The sequence below is a fragment of the Dasypus novemcinctus genome, chromosome 2, assembly GCF_030445035.2.
Source record: "Dasypus novemcinctus isolate mDasNov1 chromosome 2, mDasNov1.1.hap2, whole genome shotgun sequence".
NCBI classification, from domain to species: domain Eukaryota; kingdom Metazoa; phylum Chordata; class Mammalia; order Cingulata; family Dasypodidae; genus Dasypus; species Dasypus novemcinctus.
Window position 1 is genome coordinate 96687934 of NC_080674.1, and position 16411 is coordinate 96704344.

A 16411-nucleotide genomic window follows, 5' to 3' on the forward strand; every position below is an offset into this window, starting at 1 on the left:
AGAGATAAAGGATATTAAGGAGACAAAGGGTGAGCATAAAGAACAATTTAAAGCCTATAAAGAAAAGTAACAGATGGAGGGGAAAAAACAACAACAGAGCTAATGGGAATGAAAAACACAATGGATGAGATTAAAAATATTAAAATATGTATTAAATACCTTAGAAGCATATATAACTGTAGATTTGAGTTGGTGGAGGACAGAATTAGTGAAATAGAAGACAGAATATATGAACTTGAAAAGAGAACTGAATGACAGCATGAAATGAACTAAAAAACCACTTTATTGGTGTCACAGAAGAAGAAAAGGATGGAAAAGAAACACAAAGATTATTTGAGGAAATGATGACCAAAAACTTCTCAACCATTATGAAAGACATAAATATCAATATTGAAGAAGGACAACACACCCCAAACTGAATAAATCTAAATAGACCTACTCTGAGATACCTACTTTTCAGAATGTCAAATTCCAGAGATTAAGAGAGGATTCTGAAAGCAGCAAGAGAAGAGCAATGCACCACATATATAAGGGTGGCTCAATAAGAATATGTGCTGGTTTCTCATCAGAAACCTTGAAGGTGAGAAGGAATGATATATTTAAGATACTGAAAGAGGAATAAATGTAAGCTAAGAATTCTTTATCTGGCAAAACTGTCTTTCAAAAATGAGGAAGATTTTAAAGTCTACACAAACAAAACCTGAGAGTTTGTTATCTAAATAAAGGATTTATAAGAGATATTAAAGAGAGTGCTGAAGCCTGAAAGGAAAGGATAAGGGCAAGAAACAAAGAAGAGTGTAGAAATGAAGATTATTAGGAAGGGTAAATTAAGGGGTAAAAAGACAGACAACAGTAATATATAACAACAGATAAAGAAATGATAAAACAGACAAAGTAATGCCTTTATAGTAATAACATTGAATGTTAATGGCTTGAACTTCCTAATCAAAAGACATAGACTAATATAATAGACAGATAAAAATATGAGTCATCTATGTGTTGTGTAAATGAGACTCACCTTAGATGCAAGGGCACAATTAGGCTGAAAGTGATAGACTGGAAAAAGATACTCCACACAAACAGCAACCAAAAAGATCTGGAGTAGTGATACTAATATCAGACAAAATAGATTTTATATGCAAAACTGGTATAAGATGAGAAAGGTACATTATATATTAACATAAGAGACAATTTACCAAGAAGAAATGACAATCACAAATATGCACCTAACCTGGGGGGCCCAAAATACTTGAGATACACACTGGTAAAATTAAAGGGAGAAATAGACATTTCTACAATAACAGTCAGCAACTTCAAAACTAGTCTTAGAATTGTATAGAAAATATGGACAGAAGATAAATAAGGAAACAGAGAACTTGAATAATATGTTAACGAACTAGATCTAACAGATATTTATAGAGAATTAACCCCCAAACAGCAGGATATACATTCTTCTCAAGTGTTCATGGATCATTCTCCAGAATAGACTGTATCTTGGGTCACAAGACAGTCCTCAATAAATTTAAAAAGACTGAAATTATATAAAGCACTTTCTCTGTTCATAATGGAATAAATCTGGAATTCAATAATAAGAAAAAAGGGAAAATTCATAAATATATGGAATTTACTATCATGAATTAATACTGTGAAGTGACGAGCAGAATAAAGACATTCTCAGAAAGGCAAGGTTTCAAAAAATTTATACTCTATTCACTCTTTGATAACTCCAAAAAATGTGAGTGTATATAACAAGAAAGCAGAGGTCACTAGATCTAGGAATCAGGATCTCTAGTACAAGAGAGAATCTAAAGAAAGTATTAAGATGAGAAAGACAAAGCATGCTAAGAAGTTGACCAGTGGAGATTGGAACAGAATTCCATAGGATTCCAAAAAGAGTTTCCCAGAAGAGGAACAGGAAATAATGAGATTATTTGATACAGTTAACCATGTAGAACATTACTGAGAAGTCAATGGAGATCTGAATTAACACTTAGTATAAAGAAAATTGAAATAAACTTTTAAAACTAGGAAATTAATTTCATGAAAAAAAAAGTTCTAAAAAAAAAAATGAAAACCATTAACAGTATCCTACTTGGCTCAATCATAAACATTTTAGATCCTATTCTATTCTCCATGACTTTTCATCTCTCCATCACATTTTCCCCTCTATTTCTCTGTGCTGTATTTTGGATAATTTCCTTAACTATAAATTTCAATTTACTAATTCTCTCTCCAACTATGTTTAATAGTTGCATGACCTGACTCTTCTTTGTGGTGAATCATATCCTCACATTATTTGTAGTATTTGACCATGACTTCATATTCAGTAGAGATTCAGCTTGTGTTGCAAAGTGTATAAATATGGCAGTTTTATGTTTATTTCAACCAGGTACCCCAAGGGTATCATCAGTCCACAACCCACTTTTACATAAATTTATTTTGTTTGAGATTCTCACACTAAGTGAGCTGCATAAACTCAAACTGAAACTCCATATTAACCTATGAATTAGGATGTATGGGGCTTCTATTTCCCACAAGAGCTATTTAATCTACCTAGCACCTCTGATAAAGAAACTTTTTCTTTCACCTTTGGGCCAGTGAGATGATTTTTAACTTGCTTCCCTTTTACTAAAAGGGAGTACCTTCCAGGGTTCTAGCTGTGTCCAAGGGTCTTAGTTTCAGCTATGCATCTCCGGCCCAAAACCCATGACCTACATCCTGGTGATTTCTGTCTTACATCTCATCAGCTACTTCTCTGATTTGCCACACAATCCAGGGCTTACTACACTGGTTTTAAGTTCTTTCTTATATACAGGCATTTGGGGATTCCTTTTCTCTTCTTTTTTGAACTCTGTTGTGTTCTTTGTTGTATGTGAAACTTTGTTGCTGCTATATATTTTTTTAATTTTATTTATTCATTTTTAAAAAAAATATTACATTAAAAAAATATGAGGTCCCCATTCACCCCACTGCCCCCACCCCACCACTCCCCCGATAGTAACACTCTCCCCCATCATCATGACACATCCATTGCATCTGGTGAGTACATCTCTGGGCATCGCTGCACCCCATGGTCTGTGGTACACACCATAGCCCACACTCTCCCACGTTCCATCCAGTGGGCCATGGGAGGACATACAATGTCCGGCAATTGTCCCTGCAGCACCATTCAGGACATCTCCAAGTCCTGAAAATGCCTCCACATCTCATCTCTTCCTCCCATTTCCCGCACCCAGCAGCCACCATGGCCACTTTTTCCACACCAATGACACATCTTCTCGATTATTAACCACAATAATTCATGAACAGAATATCATTAAGTCCACTCTAATCCTTACTGTATTTCTCCTTCCTGTGGACCTTGGCTTGGTTGTGCCCATTTCACATCTATGTCAAGAGGGGGCTTAGATCCACATGGATACTGGATGCAATCCTCCTGCTTTCAGTTGTAGGCACTCGAGGCTCCATGGTGTGGTGGTTGACATTCTTCAACTCTATGTTAGCTGAGTGGGGTAAGTCCAATAAATCAGAGTGTAGGAGCTGAAGTCTGTTGAGGCTCAGGGCCTGGCTATCATATTGTCAGTCCAGAGATTCAAATCCCCTAGATATATCTTAAACCCCAGCACCAACTACAATTCCAGTTTTAATCTACAAATTTTCTGTGTTTAGTGAATTGGAAGTCCATATTAATTAGCTCAGCCTACCATGTTACTAGAACTCAAACTCTATATATTACTTTGACAAAAATTAGTTTTAAAACTAGGGGATAATAGAATGAAAATGATAATTACTAAAACTAATTGAGAGAATAACAGACTCTTTTAAGTAATTCCAGCTCTAAAAAATTATGAAAAATGAGTCTTGGTGAAGAAATTGGACTTTTCATGAAATTATTAGATTTAATAAATTTCAAATCATAATAGGTATAAGTCATTCAAAAACAGTGTTTTGAAAGTTTTCTTCATAGTTTAAACGTTCACTTTTCCACTCATTTTATTATAACACATTTTTCAGAACTTGTCACTCTTTATCTTACTAAACATAATTGCTAACAAGTCCTATCTTACCCATTATACATGGAATCTGAAAAGTATAAGCAAACATTCAACCAATCCAAAGAGTATTGCCTATACCAGTTATACTCAGTGTGGTCCTTGGAACAGTAGCATTAGAGTTACCTGGAAGAATGCCAAAATTGTATATTTTCAGGCCCCAAACAGACCTTCTGAAAAAAATATCTGGGTGTGCAAAGGGCAATCTGGGTTTTACACTCCCCTCTAGGTGATTCTGATGCATACCAAAGTTTGACTCTATAAACTGGTGGCTCCCAAACATCCCTCCGTAACTTTTTGAAATTAAATCTATAGTTTTTAGAGAAGTTGTGAGCTTACAAAACAATAATGTACAATGTGCAGAAATCCATGTATCAACCCTCCACCAACACTTTGCATTGTTGTGGAACATGTTACAGATTATGAAAGAACATCATCAGACTACAACCACTAACAATGGTCCATAGTTTACATTTGGTATATTTTTTCCATACATCCCCTATAATTAGCACCATGTATTTGTACCTTTGTTATACTGTATTCATGAGAGGACACGCTCATATATGTACATATTCCACCACATGGTTCCCTGTGTTATAAAGTTCATGCCTTGGACAATCTATCCAAAGTGTACACTCAGTGGTTCTTGCATTCATTATAGTTGTGCAGTTTTCGCCTTAGTAAATTTTTGAACATTTTCCTTAGTTCAAAAGAAAAGAATCCCAAAGCCCCCTATTGACCTTTAGCATTGATACAGTATCTTCTTTGACACTGATGCAAGAATATTACAATAGTGCTGTTAACCATAATCCAAAAGTAATATAAAGTGTATTTTCCCATCATCACCATATCCTTACCACCCTATAATAATGAATATATTTGCTCTAGCTCATAAAAAAAATTCTTGTATTTCTACTATTAACCACAATCCTCATTCACCTCCAAGCTGATTATGTAATTTGGTCCCTAAATTATTCTCAAGGTTTCTTTCTTTTTTTTTTTTTAAGAAGTTACTTTTCTTTTTTTAATTTTTTTGAGGTACCAGGGCCAGGGACTGAACTCAGGACTTCACATCTGAGAAGTCGGCACTCAACCATTGCTCCACCTCAGCTCCCTGAATTTGCTTTTTCATTTGTTTACTTATTTTTGTTAAGTAGGCTCCAGGAACTGAACCTAGGGACCTCACATGTAGGAAGCAGATCCTCAACCACTTGAGCTACAACTGCTCCTCCAGCTTTCTTTCAATTGACATTAATGTCTGTAACTACCCCTTTCAGCCACAATCCCATTATAAACTAGCCATGTTAGTCATACTCACTATAATGTTACCATCTACTCTATCCATTTCTACACTTTTACAGTTACATGTGTCCAATTTCATTTCTTCTTACATTAGCATAGTATTTAATCACATATATATACCACATTTTGTGTATCCATTCATTGGTTGATGGACACTTGGATTGTTTCCATCTTTTTGCAATTGTAACACATATGAACATTGGTGTGCAAATGTCTGTTTGCATCATTGTTTTCAGTTCTTCTGGATATATTCCAAGTAGAGGGATTGCCACATCATATGACAGTTCTACATTTAGCTTCCTGAAAAACTGCTAAGCTATCTTCCACAGAGATTGCACCATTCTACATTCCCACCAAAAGTGAAGAAGTGTTCCTATTCCTCCACATACTGTCCAGCACTTGTTTCCTCTTTTTTCTTTTTCTTAAATAATGGCCATCCTATGAGATGTGAGATGATATGTCAATGTTGTTTTGATTTGCAGTTCCCTAATAGCTAGTGATATTGAACTTTTTTTTCATGTGCTTTTTGCCATTTGTATTTCTTTGGAGAAATGTTATTTAAATCTTCTGCCATTTTTAAATTGGATTGCTTGTCCTATTTTTGCATTGCTTGATGTCATTATATAGCAGGAAAATCAAGCCCATATCAGATAAGTGATTTCCAAATCTTTTCTCCCAATGAGTAGGCTGCTTCTTAACCTTCTTGACAAAATCATTTGAAGTGTTAAACACAGAAGTGTTAAAGTTTGAGAGTCCCGTTTATCCATTTCTTCTTTTGTTACTCGTATTTTCACCTACCACCAGGACCTGAAGATGTTTCCCTACATTTTCTTCCATGAGTCTTATGTTCTAGCATTTAAGTCTTTGAATCATTTTGAGCTAATTTTTGTATAAGGTGTGACATAGGGGTCTTCTTTCTTTCTTGTGGATATGGATACCCAGTTCTCCCAGCACCATTTATTGAATAGACTGTTCTGGCCCAGCTGGGTGGGCTTGTAAACCTTGTAAAAAGTCACTTGACAATAGATGTATGGTCTGTTTGCGAACCATCAATTTGGTTCTTTGGTCTGTATGTCTACCTTTATACCACTACCATTCTGCTTTTTACCACTGTAGTTAGGTAATATGATTTAAAGTCCAGAAATAAGAGTCCTCCACCTACGTTCTTCCTTTTAAAGATATTTCTGTTTTTGGGGACCCTTACTCTTACAAATAAATTTGTTAACTGATTTTTCCATTTCGTTAAAAAAAGCTTTTGGAATTTTTAATTGGTATTGCATTGAATCTGTATATCAATTTGGGTAGAACTGACACCTTAAAGATATTTAGTCTTGCAATCCATGAATATGGGATGTTCTTCCATTTATTTAGAATCTAAATAGGTTCTAAGTAAATGGTTCTTAACCTTTTTGTTCCATGGACACCTTTGCCAGTCAGGTGAAATGAACACTACTCTAATTTATTTATTACATACATTCATAAGTGAAGGAAATGATTTCAGTTAAAAAAAATCAGAGAAAATAAAGAATAAAAGTTGATTTTTTTTCCAATTCAAGCTCACAGACCCCCTGAAATCTTCCCATGGGCCCCTTGGGGGTCTGTGGATGCCTGGTTAAGAACCCCTTATTTAGATCTTTGATTTCTTTTAGCAATGCATTGTAGTTTTCCAAATACAAAGGCTTCATGTCCTCAGTTAACTTGATTCCTAAATATTATTCTTTTAGTTGCCATTATAAATCGAATTTTTTCCCGAGTTCCTCTTTAGATTGCTCATTGCTAGTGTACAGAAACACTCCTGATTTTTTGCATATTAATCTTGTATCCTGCCATCTGCTAAACTTATGAGCTCTAATAGCTTTGTTGTAGGTTTTTCAGGACTTTCTGTGAATACCAAAATTTTTACTTCTCCCTTTCCAATGTACACATTTTCTTTTTCTTATCTGATTGCTCTTGCTAGAATCTCTAGTCCTATGTAGAACAACAGTGGTGACAGTGGGCATTCTTGTCTTGTTTTCAAACTCAGTGGGAGAGCTTTCTGTCTTTCACCATTGAGTACAATGTTGGCTGTGGGCTTTTCATATATGCCCTATATCCTGTTGAGGAAGTTTCCTTCATTGCTATTCTTTTGGAATATTTTTATCAAGAAAGTATGCTGTATTTTGTCAAATGCCTTTTGTGCATCAAGATGATCATGTTATTTTTCTTCTTTGATTTATTAATGTGATGTATTACAGTAATTGATTTTCTTGTGTTGAGCCACGCTTGCAAGCCTGGGATAAAACCCACTTGATCCTAATGAATAGTTCTTTTAATTTGTTGTTGGATTTGATTAGCAAGTATTTTGTTGAAGATTTTTGTATCTGTATTCATTAGAGAAATGGGTCTGTAATTTTCTTTTTCATAATATCTTTATCTGGCTTTTCTACTACAGTGATATTGGTATCAAAGAATGAGTTTGATAGCATGCCTTCTTGTTCAATATTTTTGGAAGAGTTTTAGTAAGATTCATATTAAATCTTCTTTGAATGCTTGGTAGAACTCGCCTTTGAAACCATCTGGTCCAGGGCTTTTCATTTTGGGGAGCTGTTTGATGACTGTTTCAATCTCTTGTGACTGGTTTGCTGAGGTCTTCTATTTCTTCTAGGGTCAATGTAGGTGGTTTGTACATTCCTAGGAATTTTTCCATTTTGACTACATTGTCTAGCTTGTTGGTGTACATACACATACATACTATTGTTCATAGTATACTCTTATGATCTCATTTATATCTGTGGGGTCAGTAGTAATGTCCCTGTTTTTGTTTCTGATTTTATTTATTTGCATCTCCATTTGTCTTTGTCATTCTAGCAAAGGATTTCTCAAATTTGTTGATCTTCTCAAAGAACAAACTTTGATTTTGTTATTTCTATTGTTTTGTTGTTGTCGTTCTCAATTTCATTTATTTCTGTTCTGATCTTTATAATTTCATTCTTTCTGCTTGCTTTGGGAATAGTTTGCTGCTCTTTTTCTAGGTCCTGCTGGTGGACAGATGAATCATTGATTTTAGCTCTTTCTTCTTTTTTAATGTAAGCATTGATTGCTATAAATTACCCTCTCAGCACTGCCTTCACTGCATCCCATAGTTTCTGATATGCTGTGTTATCATTTTCATTTGCCTCCAGATATTTACTTATTTCTCTTGCAATTTCTTATTTGACACACTGATTATTTAAGAGTATGTTGTTTAATCTCCACATTTTTGTGAATTTTCCCTTTTTCTGCCTGTTGTTGATTTCCAGCTTCATTCCATTATGATAAAATATTTTGTTTAATTTCAATCTTTTTTAAGTTTGTGAGATCTGTTTTGTGATCCATCATATAGTCTACCTTGGAGAAAGATCCATGAGCACTTGAGAAGAATGTATGTCCTCTGTTTAGGGTTGCAATGTTCTGCATATCTATTAGGTTTAGTTCATTTATCGTATTATTCAAGCTCTTTCTTTCTTATTGATCCTCTGCCCAGATGTTCTATTCAATGATGAGTGTGGTATACTGAATTTCCCAACTATTATTGTAGAGACAGCTATTTCTCCCTTCAGTTTTGCCAGTGTTTGCATCATGTAATTTGGGGCTTCTTGATTAGGCACATATACATTTATGATTGTTATTCCTTCCTGGTGAATTGTCCCTTTTATTAATACATAAAGTCCTTCCTTGTCTCAAAGAACAGGTTTGCTTTTAAAGTCTCTTTCCTCCAATGTAAGCATAGCTCTCCTCCAGTTTTATTGTTGTTTGGTTATAGTATGTGTGGAATATCTTTTCCCAGCTTTCATTTTCAATTTATTTGTATCATTGTGTCTAAGGTGAGTCTCTTGTAGACAGCATATAGATGACTCATACTGCCTTATTCATTTCAACAGTCTGTCTTTTGATTGGGACTTCATTCTATTTACATTCAATGTTATTATTGTAAAGGCAGTTGTCGCTTCACCCTTTTTGACCTATGGGTCTTATCTGTCACATCTTATTTTCAACACTCTTCTAATACTTTTAGTTACTTTGTCTGATATATTCATTTCCAGACTCTCTTCTAAGCCTCTCTCTCCTGTCTTTTCTTTTCAGCCTGTAGCTTTCCCTTTAGTATTTCCTGCTAAAATGGTCTTTTAATTACAAACTCTGTTTCTCTTTATCTGTGAATATTTTAAACTCACCCTCACTTTAATTTTTTTAATACTTTTTAAATTTATTTCTCTCCCCTCCCCCCCACCCAGTTGTCTGTTCTCTGTGTTCATTCGCTGTGTGTTCTTTTGTCTGCTTCTGTTGTTGTCAGCAGCACAGGAATCTGTGTCTTTTTGTTGCATCATCTTGCTGCATCAGCTCTCCGTGTGTGTGGTGCCATTCCTGGGCAGGCTGAACTTTTTTTTGCCCTGGGTGGCTCTCCTTACAGGGTGCACTTCTTGTGCGTGGGGATCCCCTATGCAGGGGACACCCCTGCATGGCACTGCGCTCCTTGCATGCATCAGCACTGTGCATGGGCCAACTCCACATGGGTCAAGGAGGCCCGGGGTTTGAACTGCAGACCTCCCATGTGGTAGACAGATGCCCTATCCATTGGGCCAAGTCCGCTTCCCTCACCCTCATTTTTAAAAGTCTGTCTTGTCAGATATAAGATTTTTGGCTGGCAGTTTTTCTCTTCCAGTATCTTAAATACATCATACTACTTTCTTCTTGTGTCCATGGTTTCTGATGAAAAATCAGCACTTAATTTTATTGGGCATCACTTGTATGCCCAATAAGCAAAGATGAATTGCTTTTCTTTTGCTGCTCTCAGGATTCTCTTTATCTTTGGCATTTGACATTCTGATGAGTATGTGTCTTGGAGTAGGTCTATTGGAATTTATTCAAATGGGATTATGTTGTGCTTTTTGGTCATGGCTATCTATGTCTTTCAATAGGGTTGGGAAATTTTCTACCATTATTTCCTCAAAAATTCCTTCTGCTCCTTTTCCCTTCTTGGACACCCATGACCTATACATTTGCATGTTTCTTGCCACCATTTAGTTCCCTGAGATTCTATTCAATTTTTCCCATTCTTTATCTGTTCTTTGGTATGTTCACTTTTGGAAGCCCTGTCTTCAAGACCACTGATCCTTTCTTCTGCCTCTTCAAATCTGCTTTTATATGCCTCCAATGTATTTATAATTTCATTTATTGTGACTTTCATTTCCATAAGATCTGCTATTTTCTTTGTATGCTTTCAAATTCTTCTTTGTGCTCACCCAGTGTCTTCTTAATATCCTTAATCTCTTAAGCCATCTAATTAAATTTATTAAAGAGATTTGTTTGAACATCTATGATTAGTTGTCTCAATTCCTTTATGTCATCTGGAGGCTTACCTTGTTCCTTCAGGCCATATCTTCCTGTTTCTTGGTATGGATTGTAATTTTGTGTTGGTATCTTGGCATTTCACTTATTAAAGGTATTTATCCTGGGTGTAGTTTCTCTCTTTAGTTTAGGGCTTTGTTGCCCTTTCTCCCTTGCTATTTGTGTAGTAGTAGGAACTGAGGGTGTAGTTAGTTTTGTTAGCTGTGGAGGCTGATGCTGCTCACATTACCCCAGGAGCTGGTGAAGTTTCTCCCACCTTTCTCACCTGCCAGGGTTAGGGATGAATTCACAGGCATGTGCAGTAATCTAAGCCATGAAGGCCAAGACTTTCTGTTATTTACCAGGAGAGATTGATGAAGCCACAGGAGTGCTCCAGAGAGTGTGTGCAGGCCAAGAGTGCCTGCACTTGCCCAGAGAGGAGGAGGAAACACTGCTCCCCTATCTCCTACCTTGTCTTATCAGTGGTGGGGATGTAGCCACTTGGGTGTACAACAATCTAGTCCATACAGGTTGAAGTCAACTACATTTGCCTGGAGAGGTTATGCAGGCCTTTCCAGATTCCTCCTTGCTGGGGGCGGGGCTGGAGCTCAGGCTAGGGCAGCTATCTGATGTAGGTGGAGAGAAGCTTCCCTTCATGCTGGGGGTGGAGTTTAAATGGAGACTATCGGCCTCTTTCTAACTTGGACTGGTTCAAACTTGAACAGCCAATCATTAGGCAGCTAAATCTACAAGTAAATAGTGGAGTCACTCTTCCACCATTTCTCCCCCAACTCCCACCCCATATTTGCAAAATGGAGCTGCCAACTCCAGCCAGGGAATAACCCTGAGGCATCTTTCACCACCAGTGGGGGCTCCATAGCAAGGAGTATTTTATTCACGAATCTTCACACAAATGGGCAGACTCCTCCTTTCCGTTCTTCCAAGGATATTGCAGGATGCTCCTCTGGTGTCTGGACCCCCAAATAGGTGATTTAGATACCCTGGCTGAACACTGACTGCACTGTAGGACAAGCTGACTCATGGAGTTCTCTATTCTGCCAACACCTTGCCCTTCCCTCTCTCTCCATACATTTGACAGTGCATCTTCATTGGTTATGGCCTGGACTTGGATGAGGTCATTAAGGCACCTAGATGGCTAAATTTAAAGAGCCACTCACTCTCAGAGTCATAAAAGTACAAATGCATGACCTCGAGAGTGAATGTCTCAAGTTCTGCACCTATGCCCTAGCATTACAATAGTAATTAAATGACTTAATTTAATTGTCACCTACTTTCCTTACCCCTTTTATAGAGAACTTGAATTGCCTAAATGATGCATATAAGAAAAGACCAAAGAAGAAACAAACCTGAATAACTCTCAAAATGCACAATTGGGTGAATAATTTAGTATTTGGCTAAATGATCGTGTTTCTTAGTCCAAATAATATATACTATGCAATGAAAACTGTTAAACACTAAAAATATTATCTATGACAGCCTCAGGGTCATTCTTGGGACTTTATCTGATATGCACCATTCCTCCAACATAAAACCTTAATATATTTTTGATAATATAATTCTGAAGTATCTCATCAGCAAGAATTGGAATACCTGTGCTTTTCTGGGTTAGGGTTTCTGGGGAAAAATTTCAGGGATGGATGTAGGGTTGATTCCAATCTTCATCCCAGCTTCCACCAAAGCAGCTCTGGATTTAAACAATAATTTTTGTATAACAGCCCACTTACATATGGGCTTCTACTGTTAAAAGTTTTAGCCCTCAAATTATATGAATCCAATTTTAGGATCATCAATTTTATGCCAAAAATATGTAAGGAATATTTGCAGGAATTTTATTAACAACACTGAGTAGGGACCATATTGTCTGATATGGCCCCCAAAATACCAGAATTTACTTCAGTTGTGATATGAAAACTGACAGTCTATGAAAACAGAGTAATAACTTTCAATGTTTTGGAAACTATAGAAATCTTTAAATAAATTTTAGGAAAAAAGTCAATAAACAAACAAAAAAAAACCAGAGCTAGTCTGGTTAAAAAGTAAGATGAGACAGGTTCTTTATCACCATTTGTCTTCCTTCTGCCTGCTCCCTAAAATGCCACTTCTTTGCACATACATACAAACACAGAGCAGCCCTTCAAGAACTACCAGAGAAAATAATATGACAAGGTAAAGATGAAGTAATAAAATCACCTTACATGAATTTAAAGAGATAATTGATTTTAAATGTTCCCCATTTAGAAAGTGACAATGATAAAATTCAGATTCATTTAAAGAAAAATAAAGAGAATGAAGTACATCACCTAAAATTTTCAAAGTACACTACAATATTTAGTAATCAGTTGTGTTTTTCTCAAGGAATCATGAGTTGTCATGATCTGAAAAAGCAGGAGCAGTGTAAAATGCTGTTATCCCCAAAACACTATTTCTATTTATAAGACCAAAAGGACTATTTTAATGTTACTGACAAACTTCCTTCTTCCTATTTGGGATATGAACAGATAGTTTGTTCGAAAAAAGATAATTGGCATGGCTTCCCATGTGTTCATTCATTTCATAAACCTTACACAAAAATAAAATATTCTAGAATGGAAAAAGCTTAGGTAATCTAGTAGCAGGAACAATATAATTACATAAAATATTTCACCAAAAATCCAAATGTTGCATACATCTGATTTTCTTTACGTGGTTATATTTTCAAATATTTACTATACTCTGATCACAGTTCACATATAATACTCTACTTAAAATTCACAGGCAGGATCTGTTCTAACTACAAACTAATTGTCAAAGGGAAAGTTCATTTCACCGTCTATAATCTGAAATATGGAAACAGTTAAAAATATAATACTATATGTTATTTCAGTTTAAATTTTAATTTATTTAGGTAGTTCAAATCTATTGAAAACACTCTACTGAAGTTAGCAACCAATCTGAAAGTAATGTCTTTGTGTTCTTTGCACTTCCACGAAGACTGGAAAAAGTATATAATTAGCCTAAGGAATTCTATTTGCAGGATTGTAAGGCCCCAAAATCTTTTAACAAAAATATTCTTTAGGAGCTGAACTTTGATATTATCATTTCAGAATTAAAAGAGTAGAAAAACAAACATATATTATTTTTGACTTTTGCAATCACCAGTGGTTCACAGAATTCTGCTACAGTTTTTAATTATGAAAACATAATAATGTAACTCCTATAAATAAAACAAAGCATACTTGTACACATATCTTCCTGAATAACTTCAAGCTCTATATAAAACTTTTTATGCAAGACACCACTTTTTTTCCGGAAGAAAATCTTTACTCACAGTTGAAATAAATGTATACTTTAAAATATTTAGCTTTGTTGCATAACTTCATGAGATAGCTCACATGGAAGTAAACACAGGAAGAACACACACACATACACACACACACAAAGAATGAGATAGCAAAAGTAACCATACATTAAGAAATACAATGCTCTGTTAGAAAAAACAATTTCAATATTACAAGAAAAGCCTGAATGCAACTTTTCTTAGAAAGTTTAAATTCAAATAAGAATAAGTAGCTCGGTAAACAAGTAATTTACCATTTTGTTATCTATTTCTTAAGGCATTTAATTTTTGGGTTTAAAGAAGCTTTTTAAAGAAATGACAAAAATACTGAGTTATTCCAACTTTTCTTTTAAATAAAAGAGATTAAAGTAGATATCCTTTAGCTCCTAACTTTACTAAACAGGTAGAAAAATGTTTACAAAAGCCGTAATGATATTTTTGTCAGAAATGTTTTAATATTTGATAATTAACAGACATTTCACATGCTGAAAGCCAAATATTTTAGAATTCAAAATATGCATTTCAAAAACATTATCTAAATCGCTGTACTCTTAAAATAACCATTCTGCTTTTCCATGTAACTGCAAGGTAATGCAGAATATTTTTCCAAACAGTTAAAACATACAATAACAATCTGAAGATAAGATTATGATTAGGATCTAGTTTTCAAAGAGACATGGTAAAGTAATTTAAAACACATAATAAAACAGAGCTATAAAATGCCAAATATATATATATATATATATAAAGGAAATTGCACTTACATCCATAGCTCTCTTAATAAAAGGTATCTGTGTGCCACTGTCCAGATCTTCATTTATAATAAGCCTTCTAGCCCACTGACCTGCCCTGACAACACCACTACCATGAATTAAAACCATCAGTTTCTGTGGATTTGTCAAAGCATCCTCACTCATAAAGATAAAACTCTTTGGTTCACTTTCAGTAGCATCTACCTGTAATTAAAAAAAATTAAATAATAAATAAAATGTTTTCTGATTAAGCATAGACATAAATGAGAAAACTAATGGATATTATAAATTATAGAATGGTTATTACATAATTATAGAAGTAAAAAAAACTCTTTAAAATAAAATTAAAATAGTCATTACAAATTACCAAATACATGCTACATGGATGAGCAAAACACAAAAATAAAACAAGAAAAAAACATGATAGTAATATCAATATGTCTCCCTACATTATTATTGTATAGCTATTCTTATATTATCATTATAAATAAGAATTTTTTATTGTTTCCTATGGCTAGATACTGTGCTAATTGTTTTAAAAACATTATCTCATTTAATCACAACAACCCCATTAAGATAAGTACTATTATTATCCATTTTATTATTATTTTATAGATGAAGAAATTGAGAATTAGAGAGCTTAAAGAAGTTTCCAAAGGTCATATGGCTATCATTCTATGACAGAAGTATATTGCACCCAAAACAGAAAAGAGAAAAACCAATTGGAAGATATACCTGTTAGTAAATTATATATTTAATAAGAATACTATTGAACTTTTAAAGGGTAAATAGAAGAGTGTTTAAAAATTCTCAAATCTTGCCATATACACTGTTCTATGTAAGTGGACTTTCAAGTTTCATTCAAACTGTGAATACAGGTCTTTAGGACCATTAATTTATGAAGCAATGTTATTTGCATACTCCAGTAGCTATAACTAACATCCTAGCTATTTATGGGATGAAAAGTGAATCTAATTTGATTGTATTTAATAGATAGCTATTTCACTGGACTATGTATGGTTTAGATTTGAAAGACTCAAAAGACTTTTAGGAAGAGATAACTTTTCAACTTTTCAGGACAGATGCTACAGCACATACTGAGTAGTATTCCATATCAGCAGAGGTCAATAACTGGAAATGGAAGACTTTATGTAGCAAATGCTGGGTCAGAACAAGAAACTAAAGAGTCTTGATGGAAAAGCCAACTCATGCGCCACTCACTTCATCAGCAGTGTATGCATAAAAACTCCAGATACTAAAAAAGGCCTAGATTCTAAATATTCCTAGTCACTATGCCAGACAAGAGAAATAATTTCAAATTTCTCCACTAAAGCTATCAGATTGGTGTCAGTAATACATGGTTATAGCCATCTGTATAAAGTACGCAATTATTTTTGGCAAGAAGGAGATGGCTTAAGGGTTAAAGAATAAATATCACCTTCTCAGAAAAGCCTTCCCTGACCACCCTATTTAAAATTGCTAACACTTCCCCAAGAACTGTCTAATCCCTGTCCTTGCTTTATTTTCCTAACATATTTTATGATTTACTTTATATTGTTGTTTGCGTATCTGTTTATTCACTGTCAGCTGCCTCTACTAGCATTTGAGTCCAAGAAGGCAGGAAT

General features: G+C 34.8%; 1 protein-coding gene across 12 annotated transcripts in view; it reads right to left on the reverse strand.

Annotated features, from left to right (window-relative positions):
* The window catches only part of ARB2A (ARB2 cotranscriptional regulator A), a 496486-nt gene that overhangs the window by 345147 nt on the left and 134928 nt on the right, over window positions 1–16411 (reverse strand). For 8 of the 12 annotated variants that reach the window (XM_058276246.2, XM_058276234.2, XM_058276238.2 and 5 more), the window contains one exon: window positions 14799–14990. The exons of the other annotated variants lie outside the window; for them this stretch is intronic. In XM_058276246.2, coding sequence (XP_058132229.1) covers window positions 14799–14990 — 192 coding nt within the window. The remainder of the gene's footprint in view (window positions 1–14798; window positions 14991–16411) is intronic. 12 annotated transcript variants of the gene reach the window in all.